Source organism: Lissotriton helveticus, chromosome 1_1, assembly GCF_964261635.1.
Source record: "Lissotriton helveticus chromosome 1_1, aLisHel1.1, whole genome shotgun sequence".
Lineage (NCBI taxonomy): Eukaryota > Metazoa > Chordata > Amphibia > Caudata > Salamandridae > Lissotriton > Lissotriton helveticus.
In genome coordinates, this window is record NC_136057.1 from 1,640,178,849 (window position 1) to 1,640,203,327 (window position 24,479).

Sequence of the window (24,479 nt, forward strand, 5' to 3'; positions counted from 1 at the left end):
ATTTACTGTTATGAACTAATAATTTTATATAAAGCGCTATCATTCTTGTGGGAGTAATACTTACATTAAAAAAGGTATTGTGGGTCTTCCCTTACCGCGCGCAACCACAGTATACATTTAAATCGTGTTCCTCTTTGCAAAACTTGATATGTTCTGGAGCAAAAAGATAAAAAGAAAGTGATTGCTTCTATTAATATAGCTTCATCTATTTGCTCAGCGCTTGGGGCTCAAAAGCGTTCCTCCTTACCTCGAAATTCCAAGTGCTAATCTGGGGGTTGATCCACTCTTCCTCACTCCGGTCGTCTTTACGGGTAAGCAGCTGGGTTAATAGTAGCTTACATCTGTTTATTTAAATGTTAGAGCCCCGGCTCTCATTGGTGGGAATTAAAAGTTCCTGACCCGGAACTCCAACCTTCTTGTGCAAGGAGGTTGGAGTTCCGGGTCAGGATAGGATTTCCGCGAAGAGGGAGTTGAAACACCTGCAACCTTTTAATTCCCACCAATGAGAGCCTGGGCTCTAACATTTAAATAAACAGATGTAAGCTACTAGTTAAGCCAGCTGCTTTCCCATAAAGACGACCGGAGTGAGGAAGAGTGGATCAACCCCAGATTAGCGCTTGGAATTTCGAGGTAAGGAGGAACGCTTTTGATCCCCAAGCGCTGAGCAAATAGGTGAAGCTATATTAATAGAAGCAATCGCCTCCTTTTTATCTTTTTGCTCCAGAACATACCAAGTTTTGCAAAGAGGAACACGATTTAAATTTATACTGTGATTGCGCGGTAAGGGAAGACCCACAATACCTTTTTTAATGTAAGTATTACTCCCACAAGAATGATAGCGCTTTATATAAAATTATTAGTTCATAACAGTAAATAGCGCCCCATGTCTTTTTAGGAAACACACGACTCCAATTCACAACGGTGTCAGCGTGCGCTAAGGGAAGATCGACAATACCTTTTTTAATGTAACTTGCGCTTGAAGAACAGGACAGCGTTTTACAGACAAATATCCAGTATATGAGAGTGAATAGCGCCCTGTGTTTCTCTAATTATATCTCAGATCCAGCAAACGGGGGTTAAATCTGTACTATCGGTACCGAGTCGTCATATCTGTTAAGGGGAATAAGATGAATAGTTACATGGTGCAGGAATAAGGAGGTACGTAGATCCATACCATTTGAGACAAAATACGTGATCCTCCCAAAAAGAGTGCAGTAGAGATAATAAACGATAATTCTTGAACTCTTATAATACAGTGTAGTAGAGATAAAAAATTATGAAAAATCTCCCCATCACAGAGATGGGAAATAGTGGCATATCATTACTGTCTACAAAGTTGCCATTAAGATAAAAGAGATAGCTGTTATAGGAGATATGTGCAAAACACAACCAAATGGTCATATAAAATACTAAAAATACTAAAAATTGAGTCATCCAAATGGGTGTGAAGGAATAAACTTTTCTCAAATATTCCCCCTCTTGTTTAGATCAAAAGATATATATAAGGAGTATAAAAGGGATCTTTTGAATCAACAACCGATTGATGAAAAAAACCAATCAAAGAATATTACAAATGTAAGGTAACTTCCTAGAAATAATAGCATAGGAGAAGCAAAACTCATATATATATATAAAAAACAACGGTGAATTAATACCAGTATATTTCCTTACAGAAATTATCCTGATGTCTGAAGTAAAAGATATGAAAGTGTGGAATACAATGAATACAAATAAATAATATGATATAAGGTAAATAAACGAAACCTCCATCACCTACATGATTGACCCTGCTAGAATGATTTTTAGAATGGGAGTAGGAGGACTAGATGCACATTTCTTTATGGGTACTCCAAATAACTGACTATAAGGCTAAAGGGGAGGTGGTACAAAGAGCCCATATCTGAGAAATGGAAAAGGGGAATGTGACAATGTAATGAAAAATGTGATAATCACACGATTTATATAAAAGACTGAAGAGGAAGTAATACGAAGATCAATGACTATGTAATAAATTAAGTGGCACTGATTGTTCGTAAATTATATGTAATCTGTATATGAATGATGAGAGGCAATTAGTGCAACAGGTATTATAATAGACTACACAGAGTAATATATCCCTGCTTTACACAATATTTCTACAAATATGTTTACCTGCAGGACTCCTTTGAAAGTGGCAACCATCCAGTGCCCTGTAATAGGAGAGACGTATCCAATATTGTCTTGAAACAGATGGTCTATAACAAGTAAAACCATCGAAACCCGTCGATGCCCAGATTCACACACTCAAGGGATAGAGCTTTTTTCTGTAGACACAATACTTTGAGTGTGCACAGGAATAGTCTCCTAAAAATTCAAATAGGAATTGTCTGTAGTTTGTATCTCTCCTCCCCTTTTTGAGTATATATTGTGTAGAAATATACTTTTTATCGCCCCTTTCTTTTATTATTGTGTATTAAACGATTTTTTTTATTGTGTTTCATTCTAATGAAATATAGGTACTAATGTGATGCTAATGTACATGTTTTTAATGCAATTGTAAGATACTGTCTTTATATTTTGTAATATTCAAAATCTGTTTTTAACGAAAAATAAAGAATAAAATAATTCATAGAATCTACTGTTTGTGTATCATCTCATGTGAGTAACCATTTCTGATACATGGGCTACTTTTTGGTGCAAAGTATACATTGACTGGTTGTAAAAGTGGTGCCACCAAGTGATCTCCTCCTTTTTTTACACTCCTTTAAGACTAAGCCTGAAGGCTGCTCTCCACAGCTACCACTTGGATAGCTTTCTAAAATTGTCTTAGACATCTTAAAACACCATAAGGGTTGTCTGAACTGATGCAGGATGCCCACTTACATTAGTATTCAGAAAAGGGGGTGGTGATGAACAGAGTGCCTGAATTAAGCAGACCACTCTTACCCAGTCCAAAGATCAGAGCTTGATCCATCACCGTTTTTTAGCTCACTGCACCATCCCAGCTCAGAACTTGGCTATATGCAAATTAGTCTGTTCCTGTCCCAGTGCATGATGGGAAAAGGGCAAACCAAACTACCAAGCCAATTCTTATACTGGGAAGGAAACAAGGTTCCGGGGACCGGTTTCTGCCATTTCAGGCATCATCGACCCGGCTTGCTTGAATCCTGATGGTGCAATGAGCAAGGGACTCACATCTGAGTATACCCTTCCACGCTTATGGTGGACAAAATGATTCAGAAAAGGGGGTGGTGATGAACAGAGTGCCTGAATTAAGCAGACCACTCTTACCCAGTCCAAAGATCAGGGCTTGATCCATCACCGTTTTTTAGCTCACTGCACCATCCCAGCTCAGAACTTGGCTATATGCAAATTAGTCTGTTCCTGTCCCAGTGCATGATGGGAACAGGGCAAACCAAACTACCAAGCCAATTGTTATACTGGGAAGGAAACAAGCTTCCTGGGACCGGTTTCTGCCATTTCAGGCGTCGTCGGCCCGGCTTGCTTGAATCCTGATGGTGCAATGAGCAAGGGACTCACATCTGAGTATACCCTTCCACGCTTATGGTGGACAAAATGATTCAGAAAAGGGGGTGGTGATGAACAGAGTGCCTGAATTAAGCAGACCACTCTTACTCAGTCCAAAGATCAGGGCTTGATCCATCACCGTTTTTTAGCTCACTGCACCATCCCAGCTCAGAACTTGGCTATATGCAAATTAGTCTGTTCCTGTCCCAGTGCATGATGGGAACAGGGCAAACCAAACTACCAAGCCAATTCTTATACTGGGAAGGAAACAAGCTTCCGGGGACCGGTTTCTGCCATTTCAGGCGTCGTCGGCCCGGCTTGCTTGAATCCTGATGGTGCAATGAGCAAGGGACTCACATCTGAGTATACCCTTCCACGCTTATGGTGGACAAAATGATTCAGAAAAGGGGGTGGTGATGAACAGAGTGCCTGAATTAAGCAGACCACTCTTACCCAGTCCAAAGATCAGGGCTTGATCCATCACCGTTTTTTAGCTCACTGCACCATCCCAGCTCAGAACTTGGCTATATACAAATTAGTCTGTTCCTGTCCCAGTGCATGATGGGAACAGGGCAAACCAAACTACCAAGCCAATTCTTATACTGGGAAGGAAACAAGCTTCCGGGGACCGGTTTCTGCCATTTCAGGCGTCGTCGGCCCGGCTTGCTTGAATCCTGATGGTGCAATGAGTAAGGGACTCACATCTGAGTATACCCTTCCACGCTTATGGTGGACAAAATGATTCAGAAAAGGGGGTGGTGATGAACAGAGTGCCTGAATTAAGCAGACCACTCTTACCCAGTCCAAAGATCAGGGCTTGATCCATCACCGTTTTTTAGCTCACTGCACCATCCCAGCTCAGAACTTGGCTATATGCAAATTAGTCTGTTCCTGTCCCAGTGCATGATGGGAACAGGGCAAACCAAACTACCAAGCCAATTCTTATACTGGGAAGGAAACAAGCTTCCGGGGACCGGTTTCTGCCATTTCAGGCGTCGTTGGCCGGGTTTGCTTGAATCCTGATGGTGCAATGAGCAAGGGACTCACATCTGAGTATACCCTTCCACGCTTATGGTGGACAAAATGATTCAGAAAAGGGGGTGGTGATGAACAGAGTGCCTGAATTAAGCAGACCACTCTTACCCAGTCCAAAGATCAGGGCTTGATCCATCACCGTTTTTTAGCTCACTGCACCATCCCAGCTCAGAACTTGGCTATATGCAAATTAGTCTGTTCCTGTCCCAGTGCATGATGGGAACAGGGCAAACCAAACTACCAAGCCAATTCTTATACTGGGAAGGAAACAAGCTTCCGGGGACCGGTTTCTGCCATTTCAGGCGTCGTCGGCCCGGCTTGCTTGAATCCTGATGGTGCAATGAGCAAGGGACTCACATCTGAGTATACCCTTCCACGCTTATGGTGGACAAAATGATTCAGAAAAGGGGGTGGTGATGAACAGAGTGCCTGAATTAAGCAGACCACTCTTACCCAGTCCAAAGATCAGGGATTGATCCATCACCGTTCTTTAGCTCACTGCACCATCCCAGCTCAGAACTTGGCTATATGCAAATTAGTCTGTTCCTGTCCCAGTGCATGATGGGAACAGGGCAAACCAAACTACCAAGCCAATTCTTATACTGGGAAGGAAACAAGCTTCCGGGGACAGGTTTCTGCCATTTCAGGCGTCGTCGGCCCGGCTTGCTTGAATCCTGATGGTGCAATGAGCAAGGGACTCACATCTGAGTATACCCTTCCACGCTTATGGTGGACAAAATGATTCAGAAAAGGGGGTGGTGATGAACAGACGAGGCTGAAATGCCAGAAACCGGTCCCCGGTAGCTTGTCTCCTTTCTGAAGAATTGGCTTGGTAGTTTGGTCTGCCCTGTTCCCATGATGCACTGGGCCAGGGACAGACTAATTTGCATATAGCCAGGTTCTGAGATGGGATGGGGCAGTGAGCTAAATAACGGTGATGGATCAAGCCCTGATCTTTGGATTGGGTAAGAGTGGTCTGCTTAATTCAGACACTCTGTTCATCACCACCCCCTTTTCTGAATCCTTTTTGGCCACTATAGGTGTGGCAGGGTATACTCAGACATGAGTCCCTTGCTCACTGCTCCATCAGGATTCAAGCAAGAAAAAAGGCCGACGAGGCTGAAATGCCAGAAACCGGTCCCCGGTAGCTTGTCTCCTTTCTGGTGAAGAATTGGCTTGGTAGTTTGGTCTGCCCTGTTCCCATGATGCACTGGGCCAGGGACAGACTAATTTGCATATAGCCAGGTTCTGAGCTGGGATGGGGCAGTGAGCTAAATAACGGTGATGGATCAAGCCCTGATCTTTGGACTGGGTAAGAGTGGTCTGCTTAATTTAGACACTCTGTTCATCACCACCCTCTTTTCTGAACACTTACATTAGTAGACAGCATATACCAGGGCAGCTTCTCACAATAGCACTCCGTAAAGTTTTGCCAATGTAAAGGGTCCAACTTCTTAGCCAAGCCAGCCACATCCCAGGAGGCTATCATTATCAAATTGCCTGTGTCTTTTCCAAACTCATTACCCAAGATGTTGCTTTCACTAAGGGTCATTTCCATATACCAATTTGTAAAAGGGTTTTCACATTTCAGGAATGAAAGTTATCATTCCTTGTGCCCCGGTCCTAATCTCATTTAAATCACCAGTTGGACAGAACAGAATAAATGAAAGATCAGGAGTTTCCCGCTTGTGACTGACTATACCCCAGGGCAGTCTACTGACCTGTCAGAGGCATCTAACCTTTCGGTTCCAACTTCCCAAAAGGCCAATCAAGTCTTCCAGTGTTATCTGACAAAAGGCATATTTTACAGACATACAGTCCACTCAAATCTCCAAGTGATGTTGAAGATACGTTTTCAAAATTGTTTTAGGAATACTTGCTATGAACCCTGAGCTTCCACTAGAGATTTAGAATTTCAGATTTGCTCATCCATCTTTTCAGAACTTGCCAAAAAAAACTTCAAGGGAGAGTCTGTCTCTTCATGAACTGCTCAATCGTCTGAATTAGTGTAGAGGATTTCAGCTGATTACTGAATATAAGATTCAAACAGGATTTATTTACTATTTTGATCTAACACCTGTTGTGATACCCTGGAAATTGATGCCATTTGGTTTGTTGATTTAGTCTTCTCTGGCCTGACTTGTCCAAACATCACCTCTTTTCTACCACACCGCGGTACCATTTTTTGAAATTGTCCCCCAACGTCAATTCTGACATTTTGGTACACACAGTTTGGGCCAAACGTATTTGAATAGTTTATTATATCCCAACCACGCTGCTGTTAGCGCATTGTGAATTGTCTTGTGCAATGATTGGTTAGCGTAGCCTTCAATAATCACCCTTTCTTGATACTGCTTGACCTGTTAAATAAACTTTCCCAGCTCTGAGCCATGTAGGGTGATTTTTGGAAAACTGCAGCTCTGCAGAAACTCTGTTAATGTGTTGATCCTGTCAAAAGGCATCTGCTATATTTCTCACACGCTCATCCTGTATCAGTTCAATAGAGTATCTATTGTCTCAAGCATGTGACTGACACTATAAACTTCTGTGATGCGATATAAATGTCTCCTTTCACCTCGGGAAATCCACACCTTGGCTAATGTCGGCGAATCCCCTTGCTCCATTTTTCAGTGATGCCCAATATTTAATACATATATGTTGAAAGTGAACCAAAACAATGAAGCTGAGGTTTCCTTCCATACTGAACTAGCATATCTCCACTGGAAATTTCTATTTTTCTATACCCTTAATCAATTTCATGATGTCTGAGCACCGACTAATTTGTTTCAATTTCAAAATAAGTTAGCAGGAGATGGCAGTGGTCAGCGTAACCATGAAATAATGAAATAATATACTTTGACATTGAACAGTGCACTTTAGCTTTCTATATTCCCATTTGATTAATTTTAAATTCACAGTTATGCATTTAGTTCCACTGGTATGGTCTACAACCTTTACACCATGGTCAAAACACCGCAGTGCCATTACAACGCGTCTTTTACAACGCAAGTCATTACCACGACTTGCGCTGGAGGGCGCTCTAGACTAAGGAATAGTAGATTTACTATTCCAACACCTTCCCTACTGTATACGTAGGCTGGAGTTGGAATAGTAAATCTTACTATTCCTAAGTCCAGCACCCTACAGCGCAAGTCGTGGTAACGACTTGCGTTGTAAAAGATGCGTTGGGATGTACCGCGATCATTTTGATCATGTTTTAACATTGTACATCCACTGGTATTTGCACTGTCCAGATTAAGCCAGATACTGCACGTTTCACGCCTGGGGGGAATACGGTTCTGGGTCTCGTCTATAGTGTACAGTGTAGATCTACATACCATATTTGGGAAGTTTAAAAGAGTTGGTAAAATAGGTAAACAAGTACAGTGAAAAAGGGAAACTAAAACAAGAAGGGTATTGGAATAATTATGACATCTTCTAAACTCACCAGAAGAAATTCCTTGAGGTGTGTTTCAATGTTCCTGTTATGAATGGTGAAGAGAGCAGCAGACACCTGTATGATTGCTTTGGCTAAACAGTGGACATTGTTCTTGTAACCTGCAAAAGACGGGGAAAGACATGACAAACTTGGCACCTAAAGTTGACAAATTTTGATTTTAAATGCTTCATTTCCTACATAAGTATTTTTGGACTTTCCCACTGTTATCTGGGTTCACATCTACGCACATTGTGCTTCAGTTCAACCAAATCGTTTTAACTTCCTCGCCTTTACTCTACTCTTTTATCTTAGTCTTTTTTCCACTGAATGCCTAGTTCTATAGTCAGTTGTGTAACGTAAAACGATAGGGCCCACCTGCAGAATGTGATGAGGGCCAAGAGTCTCTCATATCTCACAGATATTCATAACCTTGGGCAGAATGGAACCCCCATGGAAGGGTTATGGGCCCCTGGATGATTGCCTCTACGCGCTGCAGGGGCTGTAGGGGCCTGCCTTACGTCCCAGTCTACAGTGAAGAGCATGAACAGAATTTGACTTGAAACACATGTGGTTGGATCATAGGGGGTTTCATGATTTTTTTCTACTATCTGAAAGAGACAATTAGTTATGGATTCCTCACCTCAGAATTAACCCCAGGTGTCTGGAGAAATCTTTCCTCAGCAGTACCCCTGTGGGTCGATAGGTGGCGTCGGTCGATTCCGCGTTTGTTGTTGGTGTTGTGGTCACCAGAATGACGTCGCGGTATCTACTTAGACGCCGCCCTCGTAGACCACCAGCAGGTGCAGATCCAGAGAGAGTGATACCTCTAGTCACTTTTTGACTCCTTTTTGTGCGACTTTTGTGAACACCATTTTTGAGTCAATCGACTTCTGGCGCACAGAGGGATGTCACGTCAGACCGGCTTCAAGGCTTGTGACGCCTGTCACAAATTGATGTCGGTCACGGACCAGCACCTCGTGTGCTTTTGGTGCCTGTAGCGCGACCACGACCCGAAGTCTTGCTCCGACTGCCGGGCCATGAACCCGAAGTCTTTGCGGGAGCGGTCCCAAAAGCTTCTCGAGGCCCGGCAGTCCGCTCCGTGCCGTTCGAGGTCGTGGTTGAGAGGGAGGTCACAGGACCGGTCGCAGAGCCACCAGTATCCTTCGTCAGCGAAGTATTCATCTTCGGGTAAGTCGAAGCACAAGAAGAAGGTGAAGAAGCATTGTCACTCTTCGCATTCACCTCGGCCATCGGCCAACGCGACACGGGAAGTGAAATGTAGTCATCCGGCTCCACTCACAGAGCCTGTTTGGTCAACATCAGCCTTCCATCCTTTTCCCGGAGCTGGAGCGACCCCTGCCCAGCTTCAAAACTTTTACGAAGCCTTGCACTCCATCTTCGGGCAGCCTGAATCTGCCGGCACGCCTTCGGGCCCTGCAGACTCGTCTGGGGGCTCTAAGCTTTCGATGCCGGTGGCTTCGGCGCCACAGGGCCCCCAAGGATCCAGGCAGATCGAACTTGTGACACCTCCTCTGGCGCCGAATCCAGTGACGATACCTCTGATGCCAGTTGTGCCCCCAGCCGGCGTCGGTCACGACCTCCCCCTCGATGAGGACACGGAGCCGGACCGACGTTGCCTGACATCGGGACCGACTGGTTCGTTTGTACCCCTGTTCTCCCCTTATATTTCCTACCACCCTGAGTGGCTACCAGGAGAGGGTGAGGAGGATTTGGAGGGGTCTGTGGCCCCTCTTACAGACCAGTTAGAGGAACCGGACTGGAGAGAGGAGGTGGGTGACGCCACTGGTCTGGACACCTCCCCAGACCTTGGCATGCTTTCTCTCCCTACCTTGGCTACGGAGGAGGGTGCGTCCTACGCAGTGGTGTTACGTAGGGCAGCCGAGGTCCTAAACCTCGAGCTTCCAACGGTGATGGATTAACCTCCTGACTGAGGTGCTTCAGCCGGCAGCTGTCTCTTTGGAGCCCCTGCTGCCATTCAATGAGGCCCTTAAAGACATCCTGTTGGGCACTTGGTCCAAGCCAAACACAGGGGCTCTTGTGGACAGGATGATTGCCCGATGCCACCAACCGGCACCAGGCGACCCCATTTTCCTCTCTTCCCATCCTACCCCAGAGAGCTTGGTAGTCCAAGCGGTCACGTCCAATGCACATTCCCTAATGCACCACCGGATAGAAAAAGATCAATCGCGACTGGGCCCAAGTCATTCTTGTGGCTCCGAATTGGGCATGAAGAGTCTGGTATCCCAAGCTGTCACACATGGCCATTGATCATCCAATCAGACTACCTCCTCGGGATTATCTTCTGTCGCAGCAGCAGGGGACGGTCCTCCACCCGAAGCTGTCCAACCTCCACCTCCTTGCATGGAGATTGAGCAGCGGAAGTTGACGGTTTTCAACCTTCCTCCCGAAGTCTGTAACATTATCTTGGCAGCCAGGCGTCCCTCCACTAAAATGGTATACTCCTGCAGATGGAACACATTTGTAGCATGGTGCACAGCAAAGGCTGTGGATCCCCTTTCCACCCCTCTTTCTGAGGTTCTCTTGTTCCGCCTTTCTTTGGCCCAGCAGGGCTTAGTTCTGGGCACTCTTAAGGGCTATCTCTCAACCATTTCAGCCTTTCTTAGGCTTCTGATCAACCTTCTCTTTTCAAGTCCCCTATTGTAAATAGATTCCTTGAGGGCATTACTCGTCTCTTCCCTCCTATTCCTTTTGTAATGCCCCAGTAGGACTTGAACTTGGTTCTGACTTATCTTATATGCGCTCCCTTTGAGCCACAAAATAATTGTCCTCTAAGACTTTTAACTTTGAAACTGCCTTCTTGGTTGTCATCATCTCTGCTCACAGGGTGAGTGAGCTTCAGGCCCTTTCTTTTAAACCTCCTTTCCTGGCTGTTCATCCGGACAAATATGTCCTTTGCATTAGGCCTTCTTTCCTTCCCAAAGTGGTTACCTCTTTCCACATAGGACAGACCATCACTCTGCCAACCATCTTTCCGCCTCCGTCTCCTTCTAAAGAGGAAGAGTGGCTCCATTGTCTGGATTCACAACTTGAGCTTTCCTTCTATTTGGATCGCACAAGACAATTCTGGGTGGATGACCAACTCTTTGTTGGCTAAGTGTGCGCCAAGAAAGGACGGGCTGTAAAAAATGGACAATATTTCGATGTGTCGTTCTTTGTATAAAAATCTGCTATTCCTCCAGTAGGGTTGCTTGCCCATTCCACTAGAGCAACGGCAGCTACTACTGCTTTGGGGCATGGAGTCCCTCATCATGAAATCTGCCAGGCAGCTACGTGGGCTTCACTGCACACGTTTACCAAACACTACTGCCTGGACAGCCAAGTCTAAAGAGTTGGCTTCTTTGGCCGTTGAGAGCTCCAGGACTTTCTGGTGTGAACTTGGTTCGAAGCCCCACCCCTGGGTTGGTATTGCTGGGGTGTCTATTCTAAGGTGAGGAATCCATAACCAATTGTCTCTTTCAGATGAACAAGTTACTTACCTTTTGTAACAATATATCTGTAAGAGACATAGATTAGTTATGGATTCCTCACCGCCTCACACATCCTCCCCATTCGGCAAACTGATTTCTAGAGTAAGGGACTCCCTTTCAGGTCCCTAGTTTTCGTGCACCAGTGGTCAGTGTCTTGCATGGCTCCGCATTTCTGGCATGGAATATCATGTAAAGAACTGACGTCAGCGGACTAGGGCGGCGCCTAAGTAGATAACGCAACGTTATTCCGGCGACCACAACACCAACCATGAATGTGGAGTCAGCAAATGCCACCTATCGATTTGCAGGGGTACTGCTGAGGAAAAAGTTCTCCGGATCCAGTCTGACACCTGGGGGTAATTCTAAGGTGAGGAATCCATAACTAAGATATGTCTCGTACAGATATATTGTTACCAAAGGTAAGTAACTTGTTCTTTAAGAACATGGAATCAGATGTTGATGATGCTTTAGTAACATGCCTGCCAGAAACTTGTCTAATTATCCGCTTGTGTGCTCAGGACGGCCCCTGGCCGTCCTACGTCACGGTGGGCATGTGCTCAGGTTGACCGGGGGCAGTCTGAACACCGCTGATTCTCCAGTGTGGAGCAAATTCCCCACCTGTGCAGAAGAATTCATTAGTGGGTGGAGTTCGGACGGCCCCTGGCCGTCCTCCGCACATGCCTACCATGACGTAGGACAGCCGGGGGCTGTCCTGAGTATGCAAGGGGTTATGCCCCCTAATTAAATCCTCGCACCGCAGCGGAATTCCCGCCGCAGGGAAGGGGTTAATGAATTTGATTTAGACAATTACATTGTCTTTTCTGTTCTAGCTATTCCATCTGCAAAAGGTTACTTAAAGGTGACCTATGCACTTTATTGAAATTGTGTTTGAAATGGAGTGCCACTCAAAAGGTTGTATCCCTGAGTTTTGCCCTTATTATATACAGTTCTTTCTGGAATTAGAAGGGGGGCACTAAATCAATATCTCCTTTATAATGTCTATTTTTCCCCAAATTCACTTTTGACGCATTCTTATCGGAACTTCATGGCGCTATAATAAGTTTGGAGGGTTTATTTCATAATTCAAACTTTTTGGTTGTATGCAGCTTAAGTTTGAAGAAGACTACACCCACATACAAAAGAGGGAGTTTCACAGATCTGGTTCAGTTTGGGATTCAACAGCACCAAATCCCACCAAATAAGAAAGGAGATAGTCACACAAATTCCTTGATTTTAGAATAGCATTTGGCACAAATTAACTATGGATTTGATGACACAGAAATTGGAAATCATTCTTGACAAATGAGTACTTATATCTCACTAATAGACTCCATTTTTATTTTTTATTCTGCACCAAATCGGTATCAAAATTTATAATAAAAGAAAGACATGTTGAATTACTATTATCAGCTTTATATCTCATTGGTATCACATGATCTGAATTAAAATGTTGTGCTAAACAATTATACTTTGGAATAAAGATCTAGGAAATGAGAATTTCCATGTTCTTTAAAAACATTATTCCTTAAATCAAAAGTGCCCACCTGGTTTACAGATCTCTCGGAAAGGTCCTAAGGAGGAAAGATAACTGTTCTTACATATTAAGGAGATCACTTGCTGAAAATAGGGTGGCAAAATTGTGACATGCACTACCGGGGCGATTTTGACAAGAAATGGATTCAAACTTTGGTGATTAGGTGCCAAAAGTGTGGATAAGAATAGTACCAAAAAACAAGTCTGATAGACAAAGTGTGATAGAGGGAATATTTCAATTTATATACAATCATATAAAGATCCACAGTTTAAGCATGAGCCTACCGCATGAGTAGCTCACACTGGAAGAAGATATTGAGTGAAAAGATATTTAACATAATTCAGGACTTTAATAACTCATGGGCTGTGAGTCCAGATGGTATCCTGGAGAATATAATTAAATTAAAAACATTATACCATTACTGTTTGAAGGTGAATTCAATCCTGCTGTTATGTTTCATATAGGTACCCTAATATAGGCCGGGGTAACATCATACCCTTTCACCTACACTACACAGTAACGAGCCTTTTAGGATTGAACCTTCACCTAGTTCTAGTCCTGGGGCAGAAGGAGGGTTTTCCTGAACAATAGCATTCTATGATATCATCTTTAGACTGACACAGTATGAATGAATATTCATAAGGGTTCTTGGAAACCAGGCAGGGGCTACATCCAGCTGCAAAATATCTACGTACAAGGTTCATCCCATACGTCATCCTCAAACCCAACAATGGCTAATACAAGAAACATGGGACAAAGGAACCCAAGATACTTTTCTCTATAAATACAGCACCTCTTGCTAGTATTAGATAGAAGGAACCATGACTTCCTGGCCGATACACTGACCAGAGACGCTGAGGCTCCTGCATGCAGACGTTCCAGCTGACAGTGGTCTAAACATCCCTTGCCGGGTGTCCAGCTCGAGACCAGGACAGGGTCCTATACTCTCTCCCTTCAGGTATTGGGGTTAGACTAAACCTAGAGGGATTATTTGCTTCACACCTACTCACATGCTAGGTACACTTAGATACATCTAGATAGGCATCGTAGGAGTATGTGCGCTTTCTTTTATCATGCATTTTACATTCATGTATGTGCTCATGACTATTGCTAAATGGTAGAACTGTTCTATCCTTTTATATTCACTGTACTGCTGATCATACATCTCTGCTACTGTCTAACGGTTGTTGCAGCACATATATTATACACTAGAAGAACAACTGTGCAATAAATAATTATTTTAACACGCCCAAATCTTTCGTCTGTGTAGCTCTCTGAGACGAAGTAAGTGAGCACGAGTGACTAAGCGAAAAGGTGGTACATTGTTTCCACAATTCTGAGGGATCAGGGTTTTCATGTTCTAAGGTTGCCAGAAACTATTCTCTCCCCGATAAGAGGGGATTCTAGTGGCACTATGAGCTAGCTAATACAAACAGGCTAACATACGCGTGGGGGTGCTCAGAGTTAGTCTGCCACCAATCCTACAATTTACATTATCCAAAAGCACGGGTCCTGCATGGGTACTATAGGAACTACACAACATGGCTCCCAATGTTGGTTGGGTACTTATTTAAGAGTAGAATCAGAATAGTTCAGTTGTGCTAATTCTCTGAGACCCCTACTCACAAAACATCAGAGACGTCTGGAGTGGGTGGGCACAAACTCCGCCACAGCTGAGTAGGCGAAATATCACATTTTTTGGCTGTTGGTTATTCAAGCTTGAAGGACACAGTGTTCCTAAAATTGTGCAAATAAACCTTTTCTTAGTTCCCATGAACAAACGTCATCGTTTCAAAATGTGACTGAGGGCAAATAACGCAGTAGTGGATCAACGCCTCTCAACAGGAGAAGAAGATGTGGGCACAATTCAAATTGCACCTGAATTCAGGCGGACTATCACCCTGAAACTATTAGACAATGGTTTACATGCAAGGGGTGGCTTAGTAGCTTTCGTGATTGAGGCACACGAATCTAACAAAACAGAGATATTCTATTTGTGGGGTACATTCCCAGCAGCAGAGGCATGAACACAGACATTTCACTACTATACAGATGGAAATGCCCCAGTGGAATATTATCCATTCGAGGACATTGAGAGTCCACTCACATACTAGGAACACTTATACTGGTTTAATGGTCCCCTACCCCACTTAAGAGGAAGAGTAAGGCTTGGCCCATTAGAAAGACCAGAAGCAACATGGCCAATGTTAGCAGCCTACACACCTCATCCTGACATTGAAACAATGCCACAGCCAGACTTACTCATCCAACACAAAGATTTAATTCAAATCGACAGAAACTTGACGCAATTCATCATGAGGACTTTTACAGTCCAACCAGCAGTTGCAACAAATGGAATTCAAACTCAGAGTACAGCAACTAAAATCACTCCACAAACATTACTCGCAGTAATGGGCAAAATGACCACAAAACAAACAAATGCTATTCTGGGTAGCTCAGTTAATCACACAGTTAGATGCAGTGTTTCCGTAATACTACCCTATTTGAAAAACACAGAATGCTAACAATCTGCTTTCCCATGGGGATAACACCACAATTACAAGACTGTACCACTTGGAGTACAGTCTTTGCTCCCATTTATTTCAGAACTCATGGTATTCCTTCATTAGCGGTGATACTCAATGTATTAAGACAAATACAGAATGAATATGGAGCAGAACCTGCTCTGAACTTAGGGATGAAGTTACTAAATAACTATGACCAGGTATCAGCCAAAATACTAGCTAATATTAAAGGGGAAGCAGCGTCAGTGGCAATCCACCAACGCTTAAGGGAGTTCAGTCAGTTAGACCAACCACACAAACTACCTAAAATAGTTGAAACTGTGTATGCAGAATTAGGCAGAGACAGTTTGGGTGGGAAAGTTTTAAAACCACAACTGATGGGCTGTCCTAAAAAGGACACTTCTAAGCAGACACCTGCTTCTTTTAAAAAGAAGTGGGATAATAAAAAACAACAAAACTTTAAAGAAGACAGATCTCAATCCCGAGGTACATCTCCTCCACAGGAGCACTCTGAAAAGAGGTACAACCTTAGGAATAGGGTTAACATTAGGAAACCTGACAGATATCAGGATACTGATACACGTTCCTCTCGTTCCTTTCAGGGTTGATCGAAAAACTCAGAGAGGGAAGGACGGTCAGAGCACAAAGAAGAGCGTACAAAGTCCAGAGATAAACACCACGCTCAAGGCTATACTTGGGAAAAAGGAGAAAAGCCAAAATCAGAACCTCAGTTTAAAAAGAAGAAAGTTGTAGGCCTGAAGATCAGACATGCCCAGAATTCTGAGGACACAACTTCTGAACGGGGAATGGGCTCTGACGATGCTAGACAGTGCAGCAGAAGTAACAATAGCTCGCCAGAACCCTACGGAATTTCTGGTGACAGTGGACTTGATTGATTACATCACGGTGGAAACACCAGATAAAAGGGTGAGTGTCCCACATAAGTTACATGAAATAACACTCGGGATGGAGGGGGACAAGCCCAGAAAAGTAAAATGTCTCTTTTGGAAGAACCTATCATCTGGTTATGACATCCTGTAGGCTGAGCAAGATTGGCCACCAGCATTCATTATGGAGAGGCCAAGGGGAGAAAATATTATTTTTCAAGCCTTCTCCAGGCTCGTTCCCATACATATTAAACACACATATGCATGGGAGTGGGAAGTAGCCCTAGCTCCAGCCTTATACAAAAATCATGCTGGATGGTATGAGATTTCAACCCACCACGTGATCCCGTTAAAATTTGCACCAAATGCACAGAGGCAATATCCTACATAGCAAGAAGGTAAAAAACAGGTCAGGGATGTGTTATGGCTTGAAAAATAAATCTCCCGGCGAGATATCTCAATGCCGGGGGGGGTCAGGTTTCTCATTGCGAATGGTCGTGTATGCTCGCGAACGCTTGCATTGAGAAACTGCCCGTTCGCGTTGAGAAAGCCACTCCAGTAAAAATCTACTCGAGCGGCAGAAAAGGTAAGCTTGCGCTTCACATGGTGCTGTTCGCAAAGATTGCACAGTGAGAACAAGTATGCAGCACTGTGCAATCACGGTAAACAACATTTTTCTACTGTACTCCGCCGCTTGCGGAGCTCAGCGTAGTGCGACCGAGTTTTTTTGTTGCACTTTGCGTAGCTTCACGTAGTGGAACTCCGTGAACTCCCTCCAGGGTTACGTACAAGGTTCATCCAATACATCATCCTCAAACCCAGCAATGGCTAATACAAGAAACAAGGGACAAAGGAACCCTAGATACTTTTCTGTATAAATATACAGCACCTCTTGCTAGTATTAGTGAGAGGGATTCGAGACTTCCAGGCCCACACACTGACCAGAGAGGCTGAGGCTCCTGCATGCAGACGCCCTAGCTGACAATGGTCTAAACATCCTTTGCGGAGTGTCCAACTCGAGACCAGGACGGGGTCCCATACTCTCTTGCTTCAGGTAATGGCGTAAGACTAAACCTAGAGGGTTTCTTGGCTTTACACCTACTCACAAGCTAGGTACACTTAGGTAAATCTAGATGGGCATTGTAGGACTATGCACGCTTTCTTTTATCCTGCCTTTTATATTCATGTATGTGTTCATGACTGTTGCAAAATGGTAGAACTGTACTATCCTTTTATATTCACTGTGCTGCTGATCGTATATCTCTGCTACTTTATAACAGTTGTTGCAGCACATATATTATAGACTAGAAGAACAATACTTATTGTAACACGCCCAACTGTTTCTTCTGTGTAAATCTCTCAGACGAAGTAAGTGAACACGAGTGACTGATCGAATGGTAGTACATTGTGTTCACGATTCTGAGGGATCAGGGTTGTCATGTTCTAAGGTTGCCAGAAACTATTCTTTCCCCGATAAAAGGAGATTCTTGGGCACTGTGAGCTAGCTGATGCAAACAGGCTAACATACGCGGTGTGGGTGCTCAGAGTTAATCTGCCACCAATCCTACGGGTGTACCCATCGTACATGGGGTACGATGGGGTATGGTGTGTACACCCATCGTACATGGGGTATGGTGCGTACACCCATCGTACATGGGCTACGGTGCGTACACCCATCGTACATGGGTTACGGTGCGTACACCCAGTGTACATGGGGTACGGTGCGTACACCCATCGTACATGGGGTACGGTGCGTACACCCCATGATCGCAGGGGTACGCACCGTACCCCTGCAATCATGGGGGTATGCACCGTACCCGGGGGATGCGTTCCGTACCTATTTCGACGCGAACTCTGCTTTTACGGCTGTTTTCAGCTCCCGTAGAAAAAGGGTCATACGGTGCGTCCCCGACACGTATCGTACTTGCTGGGTCGTAAAAACCAGCCGCGAACCGTACAGATGTCGCGTACAGTGGCTTCCGACGGAAAATCGTACGGAGATTAGAGTCGTACGGTCTCTGTATGACTCGTACGGAGTACGGCGCCTGGTACGAATCGTACTTCGTCATACGTATGGGAAAAATGCTCCGAACGGCTATTTGGATCGGTTTTTCCCGAATCGGAATCGGACCCCAAATTTTGTACTAAATTAACACAGATGGAATACATATATGTAAGTGCATTTTTTTCATGAGAAATATTTATTCAAGGTTTGCATACCAAGGCCTCAAAACTATCTTTCATTTGTTGTACACTGCATATTTAACCCCTTGGGTGTGGCTGAGATTCTGCGCCTAAACGGCACTTTAAAACAGTGGGCGGGTTCATGACGGCCCCCAGCCGTCATCAGCACACGCCCACTGTAATGCATGACGGCCGGGGGCCGTCATCAGCATGGAAGGGGTTAAAATATGCCTTTTTCTGTCCTGTGTAGGTAGTGTTAAAAGTGTTCTGCAGCATTTTTTTAAATCACTTATAAATCAGTAATTATACAGTTTTGTCTGATGGTAATGTTTAATTTAACAATTTACAATCCCGCTACCTGCTGCCATTGGAACACCCATACAATGTTGATGTACTTGCCAGCAGAACAGAGTTCTATTCATGTTTTCAAACAGTTATTGTTTAGTAATGCAATGTAATTTCCACTTGTATATAGGTAGACGGACCATGGTGGTGCTTCTTCACCTCATGGTTAGGGCTTGAATCTATGCTTCTAAAATGTTATAAACGTTGTTTTCATTTGAGAAGTGTCCCAGGACATTTTCCCTTTACTAGAAGAGCAGTCTCCATGTCAGACTGTTACTAAATTTCATATCTAGAGTTTTCTAATGGTTTTCCCATATTCCTAGAGATAGACACAATGTCAGACCGTTGTTTGACTTTGAATTTAGAATAGTTTTCATGATTATCTTACCTTTAAACTGAGCTGTCCCTGTGACTATTTAGTCCTGATTTATTATTTGCTTTGGTCCAGATTGTATTCGGTTCTGGCCATTTGCTAGATTTGGGCTCAGCTTCCATTGGCTGTGATGACCAGTATGCTCAATTAACAACTATGCTCAGGTGGGATCCAAACGTCAGAAGTATTATTTCAACCTTAGTAGCTCTATCTATATAAAAATAATTCCTCTTGAGCTAGGCCTAACGCGATTAGCATATGGAGCTTTTTGTCAGGTTATTTGGTATGCCTATCCCCACAAGTAGTTCTGATATTTTTATTCATTAACTTGTTTCAGATTTAGTACAATTATAAAAATGCATAGTGTTCCCAATCTGTGTCTATAACCATGTATCTATCATGCCATATTAACTTAAATTGCATAACTTCTAGTTTACACCCAGCAACATATTCACAAAATGGGATCATTGTCAGCTCTACCCATTCACAGCAGTAGGTGAGTTTATTTATACACTGTTGATAAATCGGTTGCGTAAACTGCCCCTGTCCTGCGCCACAAGCTTTTTTGTTAGAAGTAGGGCTAGGGCTGTGAATTTGCAGTTGGCATATGGACGTGTTTGCACATTTAAAAAGATTGCTATCAGGGGTGACTTTTGAAAGAGTTAGTCAACTATCTTTTGCAAAGTTACTAACACATCATTCGAGCATTCCTGGATTTTGGCACATCCCCATGCACTATGCAAAAAATCGGCTGCTTACTTCCCAAATTGTTATAAATTCATGTCTGCCTTCAGTCCCCATTTATCTAGTGCTAGTGAGGAGTCGTAGAGTCTGTGAACATATCCCTAGTAAGTCTATTGTAACCTACTGTTGTGTAGGAGTTTAACCTTCCTTCTGAGCACAGCATTAAACCCGCACCTCCTCCGAAGGGAGGACTCTAAATCAACATTTCATCCAGCTCTAGTTAGGCAGGTTCATGCGGGTATTGCCCCTTGTATGTCTCTAAATATTGAAGAGATGCGATTACTATTGGCCGTAGTCATAACAAGAAAGTCAAATCATTTCAAATGTTCTGATAAGTCAGGAAAGTCAGACGTGGCTCGTCTGCACGGTCATTTTATTCTATGATATAGAAATCATTCTAGTGGAGAAATGTGACATGCGCTCGGGGAGATTTTATAATGATAAATACATTATTTTCAAAGAGATCACCCCAAGTGTTAATGTATTCATTTTGTAGCTGTGAGTTTGTTTTTTGCTCTGACGTCATACCATAGTTGAGCTTTTTATTTGTTCAGTACAATTTACAGTATTCATTTCAGATTTTGTCGAGGGTTGTTTGGGACACATGGCTTCCACCATAGAAACTGAATTTGCCACATGTTTTTCCACTGTTAGGTGGGCAGAATATTTGGGGTGTTGGAACCAATAGTGCACAGAATGCACATAGGTGCTTAAATAATAGATTCCATGGACCTCCTTTATCAGGCCGTGCGTCACTTTTACGCCGCTGGTGCGTCACTTTTTGTGACGCACCAGTGGCGTAAAAAATGCGCCTTGTTGCGCCACATTTTCAAAGTAACGCATCTAGGTAGATGCGTCACTTTGTAAACCCCTGCGCCACATTATACCTGCGCCAGGTATAATGTATGCAAGGGGGTCGTATTGACGCAAGAAAGGGTCGTAAAAGTGATGCAGTGAAATCTATGAGATTTCACTGCGCCACTTCTAGAACACAAATGCGTCAATTTCTTACGCCTGCCTCACAGCAGGCGTAAGACTGATGCAGGCCCTTTCACATGGGGCTTGCCCCATGTTAAAGGACGCATTGCTGGAGTTGCGTCACTTTTGTAACACACTCTAGCAATGCGTCACGTTTGCGCTTACAGATACGTCAGAAATACTGACGTATCTGTAACTCCTTGCGACATGATGCATCATACATTAAATATGACGCATCAGGTATGTGGCAAGGAGTGCACACTGAGAAGTGACGCATTGCTGCTTTCACGCAGCGATGCGCCATTTCTCATAAATGAGGCCCCATGTTTGTATGGTGAATGTGATATATGTGTATAATGTATCTCTGGATTCATCTAGTTTCTGTATTTGTTATTGTAATTGTTCTTGTTATTATTGAAATCTACTCTGTCCTCCTGCCTCAGAATGGAATATAGAATGTGGTTTATAGTCTGTTAGGCACTGGTTGGCTGGCTGCAGTACAGAGTGGATGAAGTTTCTGTTCCTGGATAATAAACTTGAAGTTATCTTTTTCTCCGCCTTTTGGATCTTCCTTCTGTGCACCCACACTTCACAGTGAAGCCTCCCCAAGGGTACGACAGGGTCATCATTTCCCAAGCAATTATGGGTTTCCCTGCCGCCGAAGTCAATTGAATGAGTAGAGTTCAGCGTTTTATTCAGCGCTTGAAATGGAAAAATAGAAGTGCAGATACTCTGCCACAGAGTACCTGCTTGTTTCTGAGAAGTGCCGGTACTCTCCAATTAAAGGTATTGCATTTCTCTTGAGAAGTGCTGGTACTCTCCCTATCAAAATATAAAAGTGCCGATTCTCCGTACCAGACAGTACCGGCCCATTTAAAGCACTGGTTTTATTATAAAAAATCTTTTGTTTAGCGGGATGCAGATGCTGTTAAAATAGCAAAGGAATCTAGGTTTGATGGCCATTTTAACGAGGCTAGTGTGTCCACCCATTGATAGTGGCAGTAGTAGTTCTGAAAGTTTATTGATAAAAAATATGTAGCATGAGTTCACTCATGATAAAAACAAGCTACATTTATTCCTCAAAACAATTACGAAATGTCTAAATTGCTTTGATTTAAATGCGAGGAAATGTATGAACACAAATATATTCATGGGCCGTGGTTAAAAAAGATTTGCACGGTTAAAAAGCTTTCAAGATGGCCCAAAACCAGAAAGGATCCAGGCAAAGCCAGTCACAATCTGAAGACAACAGACAGAAGATAACCAGGACTGGACATGGGTGCCCGGGGTCCTAAGTCAACAGTGGACCTCACAAAAGTCAGGGGCACAAAACATGTGAACCATCAGGGACCCAATGCAGTGCACATACAGACAACCTCATCAAGATCTGTTCATGGAATGTCCACGGATTTGGAGAAATGTGCCAAGATAATGATACTCTGACCTTTTTACAGATTCTTGAATTAATATTACTTCAAGAAACATGGAACCTAACTCCAAGGTCCCTTGTAGGTTATGAAGAACACCATGTACTGGCAGTAAGATTTTCCAACTTTGGTGCCAGCAAAACTGGTAAGCCAGAGGAATCCTGGCAGACAACAAGCAAGGAATATATGTTGTATAACAAATACCTGCGTGATGAGAAAAGGAAAATCGCAAGAGAGGTGAGAACTCAAGCTGCAGCTGCAAGAAAAGACATAAAAACGGATAAGTGTAAAATTGCAGCAATGAGGAAGAAACATGGGAAACAAGGTGCATAAGGAAGGCCTCTGTGGTAAACTACTCTGGGCAAGTAAACTGCCAAACAGCAGAGAATTTTGGGGCATATTAAAGAATTTACCAAAAGGACCGAGAAGGTATCATAACACGGGAATAAGCTGGAAACAACATGTTCCAAAAATGTATACCAACCCCCAAAACAACAAGACCACCCAGGAGACAAAGGTGTAGGAAGTTCGATCGCCGGAAAATCAGATGCAGTCATAGCAGAGAGAAGGAATGCAGTAGTAACATCCAGCTTCCAACTACAGGAAATTGTGAGATCGGAAGGGGAGTAATTTGTTTTAAGCACTCACGGATCCAAAGCCCTAACTGACGCAAAACAAAAAAAATTAATTATAAAAAAACTAAAGGCAGAAGGAGCAGCAGGGCTGAACAGTCTCCCAAATGCACTATTCAAGCAAGCACCAGGATATTGGGCTGAGTATCTTACACTGCTCCTCAATCATACCTACAGTCAGAAAAAGACAACAAACTCTTGGAAAGGGAATATATTCCACCCAATATACAAAAGCGGAAGCCGCACCTGCCAAAAAACTACTGGCTGATAGCCTTGATTGACATAGAGGCAAACTATATGCATCCTGCATTCTAGCACACCTCCAAGCATGGGTGGAGGAGAAATGCCCGATCCTGAAAATTCAAACAGGATTCAGGTCCAGCATGGGAACAATGACAAATTTGACAGCCCTGTCTATTTTATCAGAAAAAGTCAGGAGAAGAAAATCTCGGTTGTTTGCATGTTTCATAGATCTAAAATCAGCGTTTGATAGAGCCCCACGAGACCGACTCTGGGCAAAATTGAAAGCATGGGGACTACCACAAAAATGACTCAATGTCATCATTGCATTACATAGCGACACCTGGGCCTAGGTTAAACTCGGAGTTGGGAGCAGCGTCTTAGCCAAGATAAGTACCAAACATGGTCTGAAACAAGACTGTGTGCTGGCACCGAGCTTATTCTACTTGTATCTTGCAGTCATAAACAGCTACTTGTCAAAAGCGAAGAGCCACCCTCCCAACTTGGCAAACGAGTCAATTTCATGCCTCCAATACACCGACAATATTGTGATTTTGTGCCAAAGTTCAATCGGTCAAATGATTTGGCAAATTACCTTGAGTGGCAAGGGTTGGAGCTGAACAGGAAGAAAACAAAGGTGGTATGCTTAGTGCACACTCAGTTCAGTAAATACAAACGGTACGTAAAGGGCAAACAAGTAGAATCGACAGGGTCAAAATAATACTCGGGTATATACTGGGATGACGTATTTCATTAACGGATCAAATAAAGTCAATGAGAGCAAAACCTCAATCACTAATCTTTGCTTACACACTGCTAAAAAAACTGAAATGCCCATCCTACAACCACTTGTTGAAAAAGTGATGGCAGCACATATATTACCTTCCTTGACATATGGCTTGGTAATATGGTGTGGTAAGGAAATTGAAATATTGAATGAGCTCCAGACCAAGGACTATAAGGCAGTTTTCGGCCTTCCTAAAGCAACGCCGCCAGCCCAGGTCTGTCTACAGTTTGGTCTTCAGAATCGAGAATATCAAAGAATGAACACCTTTGTAAAATTATGTTGGAAGTGTCGAGCCTCAGAATCCGGATCATTGAATTACTTCTGTTGGACAGA

The 24,479-nt window shown here is 43.5% G+C and overlaps 1 protein-coding gene across 1 annotated transcript in view; it reads right to left on the minus strand.

Moving 5' to 3' along the window:
• NCKAP1L (NCK associated protein 1 like) overlaps positions 1 to 24,479 on the minus strand; it is a 1,588,380-nt gene that overhangs the window by 392,442 nt on the left and 1,171,459 nt on the right. The window contains exon 29 of the mRNA XM_078688681.1: positions 7,991 to 8,100. Within this exon, the coding sequence (XP_078544807.1) occupies positions 7,991 to 8,100 (110 nt within the window). The remainder of the gene's footprint in view (positions 1 to 7,990; positions 8,101 to 24,479) is intronic.